Source organism: Myodes glareolus, chromosome 11, assembly GCF_982192425.1.
Source record: "Myodes glareolus chromosome 11, mMyoGla1.1, whole genome shotgun sequence".
NCBI lineage: Eukaryota > Metazoa > Chordata > Mammalia > Rodentia > Cricetidae > Myodes > Myodes glareolus.
The window spans coordinates 83502661-83515514 of NC_142036.1; the positions used below are offsets into that span (position 1 = coordinate 83502661).

General features: G+C 37.9%; 1 protein-coding gene across 9 annotated transcripts in view; it reads right to left on the reverse strand.

Annotated features, from left to right (window-relative positions):
• Positions 1-12854, reverse strand: part of Dgkb (diacylglycerol kinase beta) — a 638911-nt gene that overhangs the window by 19654 nt on the left and 606403 nt on the right. For all 9 annotated transcript variants that reach the window (XM_048415746.3, XM_085697733.2, XM_085697732.2 and 6 more), the window contains 2 exons: positions 11599-11719; positions 10275-10335 (listed from right to left, as the gene is read on the reverse strand). In XM_048415746.3, the coding sequence (XP_048271703.2) occupies positions 10275-10335; positions 11599-11719 (182 nt within the window). The remainder of the gene's footprint in view (positions 1-10274; positions 10336-11598; positions 11720-12854) is intronic.

Below are 12854 nucleotides of genomic sequence, written 5' to 3' on the forward strand. Positions count from 1 at the left end.
GAATAGACTGGGAACCGTGAAATGATATTCTTACATATATACCATTGGTGTTATGGAAGACAAAGACTGGTGAAAAATCAAGAATTGAAGAAAAACACCAATACATAACAAAATGTATAACATAAATGAATAATATGTGACATAATGTATATCGTAATGTATGATATCAATTTACAGATTCTCAAAACCAGTGAAACTGAAACAAGGTATGGTCAAAAACTCTGCAATCAGATTCCTCAACATCAAACTTCTGAGAACCAGACAAAGAAGGGAATTGTGAAAGTTGACCCTCAGTCACTATGAACTTAACAGCCCAGACTATGAAAGAGGAATCTCAACGTGCTTGAGGTAAGTCAATGATGCTGATACACACTCACAGCCAAGACATTCACTGTAGAGTGGGGGCTTTGGAGACCTCATCAGAGCAGCTAGGGAATAAAAAGAATCAAGCAAGTATTTCAGACAACTTAGAGGTAAAACAGATTTCCGAGAACATTGTCTTTAAGCTTTGTGCAAAAAGGCTTTTTCTTGCTTATATTAGTATTTAAATCCCCTTGCAATCCAGGAAGCTTTTTACAAAACCTACAAAATATATTAGGGTTAAGGTTATTATTTTACTGGACATGGTGGCATATGCCTTTAATTGTAGCACTTGGGAGGCAAACACAAGTAGATCTCCGTAAGCTTGAGGCCAGTCTGGTCTTCCCTGAGAATACAATTCAGCATCTGTGTTGCCTTGTTGAATTTTCCTACTGGAGCTGAGATAAGCCATTGTGTAGGAGCCAGTTCATTGGAGGCATTGGAGGCATTGGAGTTCGAGTATCACCACAGCACTGTGCAGAGTGACTCGGGGCAGCAGGGTGATGGACGGCTGTGGCTGTGCCACAGTAAATAGCTCAATGCATACAGTAACGATAAAAATACTATTAGACAAAAGATGGCTCTCTGTTACAAATGGCAGATTAGTCAATTACTGTGAATTCATGAGGTAGTACAGTAAGCAGCCTGCTTCTCTCTTTTATTACCTCGCCTTGGGTGAGGTACTTGATTTCTTGGGCTTCAGGCTTTTCTATTTTAATTTGTCATATGGGATTATGATAACTTTATTGATGTTAATGGCTTTTTGAAGATTAAATAAATAATGAATGTGAGTACATTGAACATAAACATTTAATTAATAAGTATTTGCTTAATAAATGTTAGGTATTATTATTATGATTCCCTCTGAATATCTCAAGGTATTCCAAATGTTTGGAAAAGTCTATTTTTTGCCTTGAAATTCATGACACCAAATTACTGTTTGTGGGAATTTCAAATTTATAAAACTTTCTATTTTGAGTGTGAAAGGTCTGAAAAAATTGTGTTTACCAGGTGACTATAGAGTAAACAACTTAAAATCCTAAGGAGGAATATAGAAGGGCTAGGGAGGACATACGCATAAAATTGCTACTAAGAAGTCAGCTCAACATCAGCTACCAGTCTGAAAAACCTCCATATTTTAACTGTGGTCATTTTATCACTTAGTTATGATCTGTTTTTGGTGTGGGACAATTGTTTATATGCTGTCAATTATATTTTAAATAAATGCTGATTGGCCAGTAGCCAGGCAGGAAGTATAGTCAGAAAAAGCAGACCGGAAGTAGAGGTGGAGCAATGAGAACAGGGGTATTATGGGAAAAGGAAAGCTCTTTCTGCAGTCCTACCCAGATCACAGAAGAAGCAAGATGTGACCTGCCCTGCTGAAAAAGGTACCAAGCCATGTGGCTAACATATACTAGAATAATGGGCTAATATAAATTATAAGAGCTAATACGAAACCTGAGCTAATGGGCCAATCAGTTTTTATCTAATGTAGACCTTCTGTGTGATTTTCTTTGGGGGCTTACCGGCTGTGGGAACTGGGCAGGACATAAAACCCCAACCTGCAGGCCCCTGTGTTACATGTTTTGGCTTTAGCAATATAGAGGAAAGCCTCAGGAATTCTATTTTCCTTAATTACAGAGATCATAGTAGGATTCCATGGACATCATTCTTTGAGAAGTTATCACAGATAATGACTAATACGTGGCTACTGGCTATCAAGATTTCAGGTCATTTACAGAGTACAGTATGTGTCCAATAAATATACAACTAATAACACAGAAGTAGCCAGAGAAATTTAGTTACACCAAAACAGGAAACAGAAGGATTTAATCTTTGGAGATTGCAAAAGTATTTCTTTCATGATACATTCAAACTCGTTGCTTTGAGAATATAATGAATAAAGATAACTCAAAATAACTTTTACATGTATTTAGATATGAAAAATATGTGAATGAATTGCTAGCCAAACTACATTATGTTCAGTGAGAGAAGATTTTAGGAGAAAGTATGTTTTAAAATGCTATAATACCCCAAGAAGTATTTAAGAAATTTATAAATTCAAAGTGTACTTGGTTTTGGCAACCAAATTATGCAGGAGGAACAGTTCTGTATTCTGATAACTCAGTGAAGATCAAAATGATGGGAACTTATGCCTACAGGGAAGGGAAATGGTTGGACTTTCAGTGTGAACTGGTTGGTGCTATCACAAGCATCAGACATGGGAGGGAGGTGGAGATTAGTGGGGCGGAAGACAGGACAGAAAAGACAATGCCTACAGAAGGCTCTGTGGAGAAGTAGCAAGGACCATCCCAAAGAATGAGCTGTGCCCCTCAGCAGTAAAGGAGGAAAGATTTTCCAAACTCTTAGGAAGTGATGGATTATGTAAAGGAAGAAATAGAAGAAGAAACTGTTAAAACAGTAAACTTGACCTGTGTTCACTCAGAAAGCCATGAAAGGATTCTAAATAGAGAGTATTATGGTGGAGTTAGAGTTCACAGTGACGAGGCTAAATGGAATCGGCTAGCTAAATGAAGAGGGAACAACATGGAGATGGGAACGTGTTTAGTCTTTTCTCCAGAAGCCAGAAGTGCAATGGGACAAGTCTAGGACGGTAGCGGTAGTGTCGGAGAAAAAGGATAAGACTGCAGAAATGACTGATGTAATTAAATGGTAGTATTTATTGGTTTGGGCATGTGAAATGTAGTCTGGGATGACTCAGATTTCCAGCTCTGAAAACACTTTGGGAGGAATGGTCAAAATAATATGGAGGAGAACCAGAACCTTCTGTACTTGTAAAGAAGATCATGCAGGAAAGCAGGTGCTTCAAATTTTGTAGTTACTTCTTTTTGTGTGATTTTTCCAGACAGGGTTTCTCTGTGTAGTTACTTTTTACTGGACAAAACTCCATCCGTAGTCTATGTACTGCAGATGTGGGGAGTGCTGGGCACACAGATATAGAGTGAAATCTGATAGCCCTGCCCTATCCTATCATTATATTCGGTCTCCCTGTAGTGGCATTTCATTTGCATTTTAATAAATAAAGCTTGCCTGGAAATCAGAAAAGTAAAGCAACTACACTGGCAAGCCTTACAGAGCAGGCAGCAATGACACACAGCTTTCATCCCAGAAGCCACAATGACACACACCTTTAACCCCAGGATCCACAATGACATACACCTTTAATCCCAGGAGCCACACTAGCTTGCCATAGAAATCAGGCGGTAGTGGTGTACACTCCCTTAATCCCAGAATTTGAGAGGATTATAAAATGGGAGAGACAGCTCTCAGACTGTCTCAGTTTCACTCTGAGATTCCTGGGGACAGGATCGCCATTTTCGGCTTGAGTTAGAGGTAAGAGCCAGTGGCTGACTGCTTTCCTTTTCTGACCTTCACATTGAACCCCAATTTCTCTCTCTGGGTTTTTATTAATCATGCTTCAACTCCCTCTACTTTTCAGTCAGCACTTCGCATTACATGAAAGCATGCTAATAAGGTCAATCTGTGCTGCGTGCCCAGGAGGAACAAGTTAGAAAATTAAATGAGGTTCTAGAGTTCAGCATACAGGTAGCTCTTCCAAACCACCATGTCAATGTGTCTTCAAGAATCCGCAATCTTCCAGTTTAAATAAGCTTATTAAAATCATGATGATAGAGTTCCTAGGTTAAAATCCACTCTTTATCAATGCTGTGAGTACTGATATACTGTGATAACAGGGCTATTTAACAATTATCTGCTGATTGTTTTTAGTGGGAGGATTTAGAAAGTCATGAAAGGAATAATAAAGTACGATTTAAAACCTCTTCAGCTTTTGCTTTTCTTGATATTTGTAATAAAATTTGCTGAAATTTATAAATAAACATGACTTTGACTTTTTTCTTGACCTTCTGATAAATGATAGGATCCATTATAATGCTTTCAACTTCAGTGCTGTTAAGATTCACAATATTAAGCAACCACCACTATAATCCATCTCAAGAAACTATATTATCTTGATTTTTTTAAATAGCATTAATTGATTTAAGAATCAAGACATATGCATTTCTTGCCCTTCTCCACCATCTATTCAGTTAGAAAGAAAGCAGACCTTCTGGTTTCCTCTAAAATTATAACTGGAGAAACTCTTTCATAAATCGAATATCAGCTTATGGATATTTAAATTTAGCAAAGAATTTTAACATTCTACAAATTCTTATGCTCTGTAAGAAAAACATTGTGCTATTTTATTGAAGGAAAAAACCCCTCTCTCTAGTTAAACTTTACCACTGCTAAGAATATTAAAAATTCTCTTTAGTTAAATTTAAAGTTCAAAGTCCCATGTGGTTCTAGGAAAAGTAGAATATTCCAGAATTTAAATTAATAATAATAAACCTTAGTTTTGTATAGTTCTTGGCTCACTGAGGTTATACTACATGCTTTAAATGAATAAGTATATTTTCAGGAAAATATATCTAAATTTAAATTACATAAAATTATTAATTTAGCAATTCTAGATTATAATAATTAAAAGGTAATATGAATATCCTGCTTAATTGAAAAATAAAAAACTCTAAAATCAGTGTCAAAGGGCTTATGTTGAATCAGTTCAACCTATCTAAAATTTCAATTAACTATCCATAGATATAGTCCTTCAGAAGTGGAAAACAGCAGCTAGTGATTTGCCCAAGGCCTTGCCCAAGAGCTCTCAAGGCACCTAGGACTTTGCCACCTTGGGATGACAGTGGGATCAGTGAGGAAGAATGCAGGCCCCAGATCCTGTTTCATGGATTTTAGGTACTACTTTACTATGTGTTAGCTGTGTAGAATATGACAAAAGTTTAGCTTCCCCTTCTTCCGTGTGTTTATTCTATACAATGGAGCTAAATACAACGCATGTGTGTGAATTGCATGTGTCAATACAGAGCAAGTAGTTTGATATGCGTATATGTGAGTATCTTAGCAAGTATAAAGTATTAGCACTGCCATTATTGCTTCTTTACTCAAGACCCTGCAGCATCTGCAAGAATGCAGAGCCCTCCCCAGGTAGGTCTTGGTTCCACTCTTTTTGTTATATTTTTCTTATTTGCTTGTGAACTTGGCTGAGCAGTATTGGTCTTCTATTAAAGACTACTACTAGTGTTTCCATGACCCTTGCTGTCCTACATCACAAAAATGATCACCACCATGATTAAAAGTTTATCACAATTCATACTATAACCATCATAATCACTATTACTTTTGTCTGGTGCTATGAGAATCAGCACATACATAATATCATCACCATTATCATCATTTCTATTACTGCTACCACCAGCACTGGAAACATCATTACCATCTCTAACAGCACAATCACTGCCACCATTAGTGGACTGTCTAGTTTTATGCCAACTTGACACAAGCTAGAGTCATCAGAGAGGATTAAGGTCTCAATTGGGAAAATGTCGCCAAAATGTAAGACTGTGGGTGTTTTCTTAATTAGTGATTGATGGTAGAGGGCCCAGTCAATTATGAGCTGGTGGTCCTAGGTTTGTAAGACAGCAGCCTGGGGAAACCACGAGGAGGAAACCAGTAAGCAATACCCCTCCATGGCTTCTGCATCAGCTCCTGTCTCTGGGGGAAGGCAGAGTTCTCGCTACATTTGATTTCTGTCTCGATTTTCTTCAATGGGTGATGATACAGCGTATGTAAGCCTAATAAAGCCTTTCCTACTCAAGCTGCTTTTGGTCTCGCTTTGTCACAGCAATAGTAACTATAATAGGAGCAGTGGGCCGCTTCCTGCCGCCCGCCTCCCAGCTAGCTTTACCCCTGAAATAATTACACGGAAACTGTATTCTTTTAAACACTGCTTGGCCCATTATCTGTAGTCTCTTATTAGCTAACTCTTACCTATTGATCTAATAATTTCTAATAATCTGTGTAGCACCACGAGGTGGTGGCTTACCAGGAGGATTCTAACCTGCAGCTATCTCGGAGAGGAGAGTCATGGCGACTGCCTCATTGCCTTCTTCCCAGCATTCTGTTCTGTCTACTCCACCTATCTAATCTGTTATCCTATCAAAAGCCAAGGCAGTTTCTTTATTAACCAATGAAAGCAATACATAGACAGTTAGCCCTCCTCCATCATTTCCCCTTTTTCTGTTTAAACAAAAAAGAAAGGCTTTAACTGTAACATAGTAAAATTGCATATAACAAAATAGCTATCAAGCAAGAATTGCAGTTACAATATTTATATCTACTTTATCTTTTATCATAACTAAGGAAAACTATAAGTAACCATTCTTCAACTCCATCAAAGACTCCAGAAGGATATAATAATACCTAAGGAAACAAGAAATAAGCAGCTTCCAAAACTCTAGAAATGACAGAGACATCTCGCTGCCTGGACAGTCACCCGAAGTTCTTTTGTAACGTTGGGGCATCCATCTTTGACATACAGGCCCATAGTATCCAGCAGACATTTCCATGAAGCAGGAAATTTTAAAGACAGTTCAGTCACTATCTGCTGTGTCCTGCAGAATGTTTCGCAGACTCTTTCATGAATCAGGAACCCTGAAAGACCATCTCACCTTTAGACAAGTTCAGTAGTCCTCTCTGCGGGTTCTTTGTATCCAGTCTATGCATCAGTCCAGGAAAGAGCAGTTTCTTGCCCAAATGGCTATTAAACTCCATAAGGAGCCTCTTCAATGCCCATCTTCCTTTTGAAGTAGATTTGTGCTGCCAGGAGCAGACATGTCTCATTGTCATGAAAAGACCTAAGTTATTAAAACATTAAATGCCATATTCTGAAGTCTTTGAAAGATATAAAGAATGTTATCTAACTGAAATATATCTCTTTATATCTAGAAAATCTAACTAACATGACTACAAGATTGACTATTATCGATAATTATCCATTAACAACCTATATTTCCTAATTATACATTACATTTTTAAATGAACTACACAATCATAATACCTTAATCAAGATCAGAAATACATATACATATAACAAAATTTACCTTAAATTCCATACCAATGCAAATTAGTCATATCTATATCATATCCCCTTTAAATGTAAAAGAACATTTATAAACAATATTTGGGAATATGGGCACAGTTATTTCTTTTCAAACTTCTTCCTGCTGAATAGGGGCGCTGTTAATCAGGTCTTTTATGATAACCTGTGTGCTAGGTTCATCTCTGTTGGCAGTTGAATGAAGCAATTTTTTGAGGATGTTTATAGCAACCTTTTAGGAGGACGTGGTCTATTATACATATTGGGATAGAAACAATCCATAGGGTCTCATCCTCTGTGAAAACAAAAGAAGACCCTCTCCAAAGCATCATATCCTTAGACCCAAATTTGAAACTCATTGTACCCTTATGATATCCATTCTGGTTTAGCTTGGCAGCCCATATAATGAAATGTCTCTCTGTACTTAGCTCCTTCATAGTCAAAAATTTTAAAGAAAACACAATGTACAGAATCCAGACTCTCTGTGAATTTTCCATTTTTATGTGACTTATTTTTATTTATTTTTTTTAATCTATAACTATCTGTATTTTGTCTCTTTAAAGACTTTACCCTTTTTTTAAAGGCATTAACTTTATTCTCTATATTCTTTTTCTTCTCTCTCCCAAACCTATGTACAGTCATCCAACATTGTGACCCATTTATAGGTCTTGAATGTCTGAATCTGTCCTATTGTGAACTTGTAATATTTTTAGTATCCAGGAGCACTTCTTAATATGCTAAGCAGTTCTTAAAAACTTAAGTTGCACCATGTAGAGGTAATATGGTATTGCCTATTTCCAGTCTAAACCAAGCGGAGCCAGAGCCGCTCCAGCCTCAGAGCCCAGCACAGTTCCAGGCACATAGCAGGTCCACATTGGAGCCGCACTCAACAGTTTAATTCTGAGACTGAGCGTGCAGCATAGAAACTCTTTTCATCCAAGTTACAGCCAAACCTGACACGCAGAGCCCTGCGCAGCCTGGAAACATCTCTCTGTATGGAGGCAGAAATCTGCCATGCTCTCCCGCCTGCCTAAGCCTGATTTTGCCATCTGTCCAGGTGCAGTTGGGGAGTGCTGAGCCATTGGCATGGTCTCAGAGTACTTTCTTCCCGACCTCAAGTGGGCACACAAACATCCGGGCCCAGAAACGCTCCATAGCTGGAGTTTGCACTTGCTGCAGGACCCAGGACGCAGCAGTTTAAAATGGCGCAGCTTTTTTCCTACCGCTAATGCTGAAACAGGAAATCTCTCTACAGCACGCCCTAGCAAACAGCAAAATCTGTGTTAAACTCTCTTTCCCTTATTTTTAAGCTCTCTCAGGTTTTTAAGTGGATTTAGTTACCACGTTGGGCGCCACTCTGTAAAAGGAGTGTGGGCCACTTCCCGCTGCCCGCCTCCCAGCTAGCTTTACCCCTGAAATAATTACACGGAAACTGTATTCTTTTAAACACTGCTTGGCCCATTATCTGTAGCCTCTTATTAGCTAACTCTTACATATTGATCTAATCCATTTCTAATAATCTGTGTAGCACCATGAGGTGGTGGCTTACCAGGAGGATTCTAACCTGCAGCTGTCTCAGAGAGGAGAGTCAAGGCGACTGCCTCATTGCCTTCTTCCCAGCATTCTGTTCTGTCTACTCCACCTATCTAAGCTGCTGTCCTATCAAAAGCCAAGGCAGTTTCTTTATTAACCAATGAAAGCAACACATAGACAGTTAGCCCTCCTCCATCAAGTAACCCTAACTCTAACAATGGCAGTACTAAACATCTCTGAGAGCATCAACGTTAATATGATAGTCCCATTCGGAGAGTCCAAAGAACACCAGAGAAAGCAGAAACACATGAAATCTAGAAAGTGAAAGAAAAAAAATGAAAGAATATTTGTAATTTACAGGAAGAGAGCAGAAAACAACTGAACAGAATCTACCCACCCCTCTACATCAGAAGGATGAAAGGAACTGGCATATTTATAGGTGGACATGTGAAAGGAGATTCCTGCCTCTCATCTTATTCAGAAATCAATTCTAAATGAACCAAAGAAGTTATTGGAAGACCTGAAACTCTGAAACTGACAGAAGAGAAATAGGGCAAACACTTTGATATATTGGCTTAGGGAGAAGCCCTGTGAGTAGGACAGAAAATAATTATTTGGGAAATAATGTCAACAATCAGCAAATGGGAATTCATGAATTTTAAAAGCTTCTGAACATCAAGAGAATTAGCCAAAGAAATGAAGAGACAGCCTACAAAATGTGAGAAAATTTTTGTTAGCTGTATAACTTATAAGTACCATCTAGAATTTACAAAGAATTAAAAATACTAAACATTAACAAATTAAACATGTTAATGAGATGAGAATACTATTTAAAAGATGAAATATTGAGAGGTCATAAACTTTAAAAAATGTCTAACCACTGTCCTTCAAGTAAATGTAAATCAAAAAATTAAGATTTTGTTTCCTCTCCACCAGAATGGCAGTTATCAAGAAAAAAAAAGACTTTTTTTACTTTATTACTAAGAAAGTAGTGAACTTTAGTAACTATAAGAAATGTTTCCGACACAACAAAGATTCAAGTTAATACTACCTGCGGAGTTTTTTCCTTTATATGTGTCAAGGTCCCATAACCAATTTTCTTATTAGGTGCTTGGAAATTAACCAAAAGAATTAAGAGAAAATTTCTAAATGTTTTTCTCTTTGTCCCAGAGTTTATAGTTGGTCTTTTATCAACACATATTCAAAAGCTAAGGTATGGACAAGAGTGGACAGTGCTTTCAGCCTGAATGCAATAGCTTCTCTACATAAATAAGAGGAAGAACAGGATGCACCACATAGAGAAGACAGGACAAAAGATGAGATTTTGCAGCAACTTAGCCATAGAAATGCATGAACTGTGGAAGGCAAAGGTAATACTGGTAGTGGTCCCCGATCACTTAGTACTCACTGTGCACGGGGTCTGCATCCATGGCTCCCCATCAATCTGCATTGGCAGCGACTTGCTGGTCCTGGAAAAAAATATTTCACTGTAACTATAATGCAAAAATATTTAATGTAAGGAATTATTTGTAAAGCACAAGACAGTAAGTCCAAAGAAGGCAAATGCTGACCTCTTCTGAAAGGGGGCGGGGTCATTAACTATTAATGCATTAACTATTAATGAACACATTGAAAGATTCTTTGGTCACAATAATGTTAAAAGCTTCCTGGTAGTTGTGGTGACATAAAGAATAATTCTGAAGGCCAGAAGAAGATACCAGGGTTTATGTTCAAAGACACTATCTGAATTCCTAAGACCAAACTGACTCCTTTCTGGCAAACATGTTTCCACCACCACAACCACACACGTATGCAAACCTTAACAAAAACATGTAGGGTGTCAAAGACTTGCTCGAACCAACACGTTCATAAAACAGTATCTCTTATGTTTGCACTATAGTATGTGGTTTTACTTTGGGGTCAAAATACATCTTATGTTTTTCTACAGGCGAAGAAGTGTGAAAAATTTAAACGTTGGAAACTTTACCATATACCAATTTATAATTTAGATTTACAAAATCACTGCTGCACATTAGTCCACGAAGAAATGTAACTTAATAATAAATCAGTTGCTTTTTCCTTAAGATAATCTGTTCAATACCTACTTTGGTGCTTTGAGAGCTTGAGTGTGAGTGAACAGAGATGTATTAAAATTGCTGATTGGTTGGTGCTTCCACAAGATTTGAATTTGTAATATCTCCCATGGACTTATTTGTTAAAGATTAGGTCCCTAGCTGGTAGCCCTACTTTGGAAACTTTGGAGTCTAGAAACAACAATAGGTTGTTGGAACAAGCTGATCCCGGGAAATACGTTCTTGAGACCATGTTATCCCTAGCCTTTGTCTTCGTTCTGTTTCCTGGCTGGCAAGTTACAGCCACCTGCTCTGCCCAACTTTTGCCACATGTTGGGCTGACCCTTATCAATTCTGTGCAAAATAAGCCTTCCTTCCTTTAAGATATTTTCCCCTTATTTCTTTGGTCAAAGTTGTAGAAATGTAACCAAAATACCAAGGTAGTCAATAAGAGATTAGATCCTGTAGAACGAGATAGGAAAGTCGCTACTAAAGCTATAAAATCTACTCCTTTTGATCATTTTCAAATATATAAGCTTAATCACTGATCAATTGAAACAAAAATAAGACAGATATCATTATCAGAAATCTTGCATCCATTCAGTTAATTTGGGATTATGCCATGCCAAAGCACACTGTCAGTTATCGTCAGAGATCTACCTGATAAGCACAGAGGAGCACTGAGCCAGCCGCCGGCCAGCACTTTTCAGCCCCGTGTATATTTGGCCCATTTCCATTGCTCCTTCCAAGCCAACAACCTCTAGTAGCTGGTCACTCAGATCTGAAAGAAAGAGATCCCTGGTCAGTCACAGTGAACATGCATCTCGGCAGTAATGCCACTGTATCTTATGAAAGTCACAAAAGCCACTCCACAAAGTGTCTGTGTCGAAAATCAAAAGTAATGAAAACAATTCAGTATTTCTGTAAGTCTTAGTTTTACTAATCCTTGAAACTCTTTGGAAAACTATTCACTTTCAGCTTACTCTAAAGCAAGTGGGAAGAACAAATTCAGAGCCAAATAATACCAAAAAATAAAAATAAAAGAAAGAAAAAACCTACCAGTAGTTTTTAACATCAACAAACTTAATGTTATTCCACATGTATGCATGGAAGAGCTATACAGCCCACATCAGACATTTGGCAGCAAATACTCATTTCATCACTATAAATAAAGCATACAGATCTACTGTCAGACGTGATTTTGTTAAATTACTCAAACAAGAAACCCTGGAGATCATGGAATCGAAGCTGTTTGTTTCATAGGTTATCAAGACTTAGTCTTATTTCATCAAGTGGTTTGAACACAGGGTAACTGTGTAGAAGTTCAAGACATGATATAAACGTCTGGAAACATTTTCCTTAGGTTAAGGAATATAAACTCTACCAAAGTTACATTTAGGAGTAGATGAGATAATTAGCACTTTGCAAACATCATCTTATTATTATTAACACAAACACCAGAAAGGAGCTGGTACCACCTGTTAAGTATGTATTAAGCACAGGTCACAAGACGAACCTCACCGATACCCATCCCCAGCCAACTCAAAGAAGTTGAAAGTTAAGGATCACTTTTTAAATTTCTAAATACCAAGGACATGATAAAGCTGAGCCCACTCACTTTGAAGTACAAACCACATGCACTAATTATATGCAAAGTAGATACTTCAAAACTAGAGGCAGTTCTTGCATAAGATGTACTTTGTAACCTACCAGCTCTTTTCACAGGCTATCACTTGTGCAGAAAGCAGGGGTACCACCCCAGCAGTTGACTCTCAGGGGAACCTATCCTCCTATACACTTTGACTGTGGACTTGCTCATTCATAGGACCCAGAATGCTGCTGAGGTCTTGATAGGAGGCAGGAAGCATGGTGACCACACGTGTCCTTTGCTTTTGTGGTGCTCTTTGTTACGTTTT